Source organism: Nothobranchius furzeri, chromosome 11 (genome assembly GCF_043380555.1).
Source record: "Nothobranchius furzeri strain GRZ-AD chromosome 11, NfurGRZ-RIMD1, whole genome shotgun sequence".
NCBI classification, from domain to species: domain Eukaryota; kingdom Metazoa; phylum Chordata; class Actinopteri; order Cyprinodontiformes; family Nothobranchiidae; genus Nothobranchius; species Nothobranchius furzeri.
Genome location: NC_091751.1, coordinates 57,997,610 through 58,003,778, shown reverse-complemented (window position 1 = coordinate 58,003,778; position 6,169 = coordinate 57,997,610). Strand labels below are relative to the sequence as shown.

Below are 6,169 nucleotides of genomic sequence, written 5' to 3'. Positions count from 1 at the left end.
CTGACTCACCTCGAGATGCAAAAGAGCACTGTGAGAATCAATCATGTTCTTCGACTTCTTAAGTGCCTTCAACACCATCTCAACTCAACTCAACTTTATTTATAAATCGCGCCTTACAAGAAGATGCCACTAAGGCGCTACACTGATCAAATAAAAACATAAAACACTAAATCCAGAAAATAAAACATTGCATCACACAATACAGATAAAACTACAGTGAGTAAAATCGCTATAACAATAAAACTAGTTAGAAATGTTAAAAGACAGGACCATTCAGGTGTGTCGACTGCAGCAGAAGATGAGTGCTGAGGAGTGGACAAACACCTGACTTTCATACCTCACCAACAGGCCACAGTACGCGAGGCTAAATAACTATACGTCTGAGGTGGTTGTGTGCAGTACTGGAGCTCCACAGGGTACAGTGCTCTCTCCCTTTCTCTTCACCTTCAACTCCTCTGACTTCGCCTAACCAGCAGCTGTCACCTCCAGAGGTTCTCTGATGACTCGGCCATTGTCGGCTGTGTGTCTGGGAGGAATGACCTGGGGCCTCATTCATCAGTCTGTGCGTATGTCGTGTGTAGGAACTAATTTACGCATTGTGTGGTATTCATCATTTGGTACCTGTGTGTGGAAATGTTCCTAAATATGAGAAAACTTCAGACCATGTGTAGGAAGAGCATTTACTGGTTGAACGAGGGAACCGCAACACCAAAGGTCTCAGTCATCCACACATGTTCCTCATCCAATTATTTTACACATTAAAACAATATTTCAGAGTAAAAACAGCCAAGTCACATGATTGATACTAAAACACCAGACAGGAATCTAACATTGTAGAACACCTTTTTCTAACTGCAGAAATGCCTCCTCAGCCAGGAGCAATTAATCACCTCTGCCTCGCCTCAGTCAGCTGTGGCTACATCTTAGCTCATCCCCACCAGTGTGTTAATGTGAAGCTGTGTGTGTGAATGATGACTGATTGTGTTGTGAAGCACCTTGGGGGACTGTAGAACCCTAAGAAGGCGTTATACAAATGCAGACCATTTAATCACTAAATCAAACAAAATAACAACTCACTAAAAAAACTAACTAAAAGATGCAGGAAACATGCTGGAAGCAGACTGCAACGTCAGGTGTGTCAACTCCACTTTAGTAAGTCCAACCGGACCGGACTGGCACTCTAAAGTTGCATGTGTGGTATTTTGGTCACAGAGGGTGACATTTCATTAACCCCGTAGGGTCATTTTAGTACATATTGGCTCAAGAAAATGATTTAAAAATATTAAGTTGCATAGTATGCCTTTAACTAATAAACTTTTAACGTAATTACTTGCAATCTGAAATTTGGTTTGACTGATGCCCACTCTGTCTATAAGGGATGTATTTGTTTTATTTAGGTCAGTTCGATGGAAACACAATAACTCATTAACATGCCCTATAGGTTAACAACTGTACTATGTGTAAAAACATAAACATAAACTCAATCCTCTAGCTTTCGAGATTAAAGATTTTTCCTGCTATCTGCTGGAGCAAAACTGTCTCTACAGGCAATGTTCATATTGCTAATCACGAGAAAACTCAAGAGCGTTTCCTGTGGATTCCTTCAAAATAAACTATACCACTTAAAATGACTGCAGGTTTGAAATTAGTGTTAACAGCATAATTAAGTCTGAATCAGTGGTACCCAATCCTGGTCCTGGAGGACCAGTATCCAGCATATTTTAGTGTTAACATTTTTCCCATACACCTGATTTCAATCAGCAGTTAATTAACAGGCTTCTGCAGAGCTTCATAAGCTGCTGCACAGGGGATTCAACCGCTGAATCAAGTGTTGTTGCAGAGAAACAACTAAAACGTGCTGGATACAGGTGCTCCAGGACCAGGATTGACAACCACTGGTCTAAATAATGCCAGAAAGTCCTCACTACAACCTACTTAACTACTAAAAATCAACAACTCTACTTTAATAATCTGTGTTCAACAAGATCAAATCAACCAGCTACAATTGGAGCCATTAGCAGTTAGCTACAAAATAGAGGTTCATTTTTTTAAAAGTTTTATTTTGATAAGGAGGCTGAATATTCTCAAAGGGGAAATATCAGATGTTTTTTTTCCATATGTGCTTTATTAAAATTCAGCCTAAAATTTTTTTGGTCTGATGTTTTAACTTTTTAATGTTGTTTAAGAAAAGAAAAAAGTGAATTATAAGTTTTTTAGTTTAACCCATTGAGGACAGCAGATTGTAGTACCCACCGTGGCCGCTAGAGGGAAACAAAAGGCAGACGTGACCCTTTAGACTACATGAAATGAAGAAAGCGATGAAGTTTGTTGTTGACGCCTACGCCAGGTTGAAGATGTCCGCTGGAGACAACAGCGGCAGGCCTCCTTGCCTCAGTTTCTCCGGCCCGGGTCCTTTGGGAAACAGCCAGCCCAGCAACAGCGTTTTCTCAATGCCAGCATTCAACGGAGGAGCAGGCGGTGCAGCTGGAGGTGCACAGGGAGCAGCGAGGCGGTCCAACCCGCAGCTGGGGCCTGCCGGGGGAGACAGCAGCGGTGTGTCGAGCGGAGCTCCGCCGACTGCGCAGAACCCTTTGCAGTCGCCCGCTGCGGCTGCGGCAGGTGCTGCGGCAGCCGGAGCAATGGCCTCCCCGGCGTCCAACATGATGACCACCGCTGCGTCAAACGCCAACCCGGCGACAGCGCCCACCTCCACTCCGGCTGCTGCGTCTGTGCTGGTCTACCGAGAGCCGGTGTACAACTGGCAGGCAACAAAGAGCACCGTAAAGGAGAGGTTTGCGTTTCTCTTTAACAACGAGGTGCTCAGTGACGTTCATTTCTTGGTTGGCAAAGGGATGGGTGTTCAGAGAATACCAGCTCACAGGTAATTACCTCCAACATGAGCCTGCTCTGACGTTTAAACAAAGATCTGACAGCCCCCTCTCTCTTTGTTTTAGGTTTGTTCTGGCTGTGGGGAGCGCAGTGTTTGATGCCATGTTCAACGGAGGGATGGCCACCACCTCCACGGAAATTGAGCTTCCAGATGTGGAGCCAGCTGCCTTTCTGGCCCTGCTGAAGTAAGAACCAGACAGTCCAGCGTAACAGTTTACATTCCCACAAACCAACCCTAGTTTGTGTGGTTTCCTGCAGGTTCTTGTACTCTGATGAAGTCCAGATTGGGCCTGAGACTGTGATGACCACCCTCTATACAGCTAAGAAGTATGCAGTTCCAGCCCTGGAGGCTCACTGTGTGGATTTCCTTAAGAAGAACCTGAGAGCAGACAATGCTTTCATGCTGCTCACACAGGTCAGCTCCCATCAACTCAGTTTCCTTCATCATTATTTATTCAATTCATGTTTGAGTGTTCTATTATTTTTATAATTTGTGAGTAAAAGCAAGGTTGTGATTTCTGTTCCAGGCGCGTTTGTTCGATGAGCCTCAGCTAGCCAGCCTCTGTTTGGAAAACATCGACAAGAACACCGGAGATGCTCTCGCCGCCGAGGGATTCACGGACATCGATTTAGGTAAAGTGCCTCTGTACATATTCATGCCATTTCTACATTGTGGAATTACACTTTTAATATGATTTGTTTGCTTCTGTTTAGATACGCTGGTGGCGGTGCTGGAGAGGGACACTCTCGGAGTCAGAGAGGTGCGTTTGTTTGGAGCGGCTGTCCGTTGGGCTGAGGCTGAGGCCCGCAGGCAGCAGCTGCAGCCGACGCCCGAGAACATGCGTAAAGCCCTGGGAAAAGCTCTCACTCTGATCCGCTTCCCTCTCATGACCATTGAGGAGTTTGCTGCAGGTAAGGATGAACAAGCTACGTGTTTTTCCTCTGTTTTAGACATGCATAGATGCTGTGATTCTGAATTTAATCTTCGTCTTTGGGTCCTATCCTTCAGGTCCGGCCCAGTCCAGTATTCTGACGGACAGAGAGGTGGTGAGCCTCTTCCTCCACTTCACAGTGAACCCAAAACCTCGTGTGGATTTCATCGACCGTCCTCGCTGCTGCCTCCGAGGGAAGGAGTGCAGCATCACCCGATTTGGGCAGGTGGAGAGTCGCTGGGGCTACAGCGGAACGAGTGACCGCATACGGTAAGAATCCCGAAGTTTAGTCTCTTTTACTAATACTACTTAATGCATTATAAAGTATTAATAAACTAAGTAATCCTTCATTTACATTCCCGATATTGTTAACTATTGATCTTAAGGTTGGGACAAAGGGCCAGGGGTTATCTGTGTTACCAATACATTTAACTTGTATGTGTTTTTAGCTCAAACAGTGTACCACATACATCAAATGATTTAATAAGATATTTATTAGTTGTTACTGAATTTTATCTAAGAGTTGATTATTATAGACGACTAGTTCTGAATACTAAATTCCATCTGTCACACTTTCCTGATAATTTTCTTCACAGGTTCTCTGTTAACAGACGGATATTTGTGGTTGGCTTTGGCCTCTACGGCTCCATACACGGACCTACAGACTACCAAGTCAACATACAGGTACCACTCCAAGCACTGCTCCAGTATTAAGTTGTTTCTGATCATTTGGAGTGTTTTCATCGTGTTTGTGACATTTGCACGTGTTGTAGATAATTCACACAGACAGTAACACGGTGCTGGGGCAGAACGACACGGGCTTCAGCTGCGACGGTTCGGCAAACACCTTCAGGGTCATGTTCAAGGAACCAGTGGAGATTCTACCTAACGTCAACTACACCGCCTGTGCTACACTTAAGGTGTGTGACTCCTGAGAGCTAATTAAAGGGAGCCAGAATGTGTGTGTTCATCCTTTTTTTTTCTGTGCGTCACAGGGTCCAGATTCTCATTATGGGACCAAAGGGATGCGGAAGGTAACGCATGAGTCATCATCCACTGGCACAAAGACCTGTTTCACATTCTGCTACGCAGCAGGCAACAACAACGGCACTTCAGTAGAGGACGGACAGATTCCCGAGGTCATCTTCTACACATAGTCACCTCAGATACCACCACCATCTTCCATCAAATGTGACGGCTTGACACCAGCGTGAGGCCACACCTCAGCAGCCGTACTGAGGACTAATCTGTCAGACTTCATACTGTTCCCCTCCACTTAGTGCACAACCGTTAGCTGCATGGGAGGACTAATAGATTGGGGGGTGATTTAGGTTGCTACACAGGACAAAGACTGTCATCTTGCATACCGTATGTCCATTTTTGTTCTAGTTGTATCGGCTTCTGGCACAAACTTACCGCACCAGTTCCACGAGGGATTGAGAGGTGAAAGACGTCATTCACTGGGTCTGTGTCGCTGCTTCAGATTGGCGGTATAAGGCTCGACACTGAATTAATCTACGTGCTTCTCATCCCTGTACCTGGGAGCATCGGTACAGAGAAGAATCGCCCCCGTTTGAGTGTGCAGCTTATCAGATTTGCCAAGACAAACTCCTCGTAGCATTTAGCATAAACTAGACGTTCACTCGGCTCCACGTTAACTGTAACTTCCATAAGCTGATGGACCTCAAAGGCTTTATGAAATCTGGTCTGAATTGAACCAAACTTCATGGTAATCTTAAGATTAGGACTAAGATGAGCATTTTTCAGATTTTTATTCAATCAGTACAATCTGTGATATCTTGTCTTTGCTTCTTAGTTGCCTAAACCCAATATATGTTGCACTTCTTGGCCTTGCCTATGTTCATTTGGGTGTTCTATGGATGCACACTATTTCTTTTGATGTTTTTTAAGCTTTATTTCAAGTGTGGGTGGAGGACCTATTCCCCTATTCCTTGTGCAGAAGCTGAAGGGTTGTATATTGAAGTGGCATTGATTAACATTATATATGTAACTTGAAATAAATATGAAAAAGTGGAAAAAAGAACTCAATATGTGGGTTTTTCCTTTCCTAAGTAAAAAATGCTGAATGGAACTTTGTTTTACACCTTTATGGTGCCTATGGCAGTGAGAAACTCACCAAATTACTGTGAAAATACTAACCTGCACCTTGAAATAACACTGATTTAAAGTAACTTTATTTCAGAGCCACTACCCTGCACATCAAATCATCTAAAACACTCTGCATTGTGGCCCTCAACGACCAGAACAGGTCTAAATGTTGTAAATTATAATATTCTCCATACGTGATGGAAATAAGTTAGCTATTTGTCCCTTTATGTCTCCATTTT

General features: G+C 44.1%; 1 protein-coding gene across 1 annotated transcript; it reads left to right on the top strand.

Annotated features, from left to right (window-relative positions):
* The first annotated feature begins 2,303 nt into the window (after window positions 1–2,303).
* Window positions 2,304–5,865, top strand: LOC107384144 (BTB/POZ domain-containing protein 2). Its single transcript, XM_015957226.3, has 9 exons — window positions 2,304–2,881; window positions 2,955–3,074; window positions 3,148–3,304; window positions 3,417–3,522; window positions 3,604–3,801; window positions 3,899–4,091; window positions 4,418–4,505; window positions 4,595–4,741; window positions 4,817–5,865. Exons 1-9 carry the CDS (start codon window positions 2,307–2,309, stop codon window positions 4,976–4,978), a joined length of 1,746 nt encoding a protein of 581 aa, XP_015812712.1. The 5' UTR covers window positions 2,304–2,306; the 3' UTR covers window positions 4,979–5,865.
* The last annotated feature ends 304 nt before the right edge of the window (window positions 5,866–6,169 follow it).

Excerpts from the sequence above, each read along its gene's own strand:
- LOC107384144 (XM_015957226.3), top strand. The coding sequence starts at position 2,307 with ATGAAGAAAGCGATGAAGTTTGTTGTTGACGCCTACGCCAGGTTGAAG. Across the intron at positions 3,802-3,898 it reads CATTGAGGAGTTTGCTGCAG|GTCCGGCCCAGTCCAGTATT; the intron begins GTAAGGATGAAC and ends CCTATCCTTCAG. Across the intron at positions 4,092-4,417 it reads GGAACGAGTGACCGCATACG|GTTCTCTGTTAACAGACGGA; the intron begins GTAAGAATCCCG and ends TTTTCTTCACAG.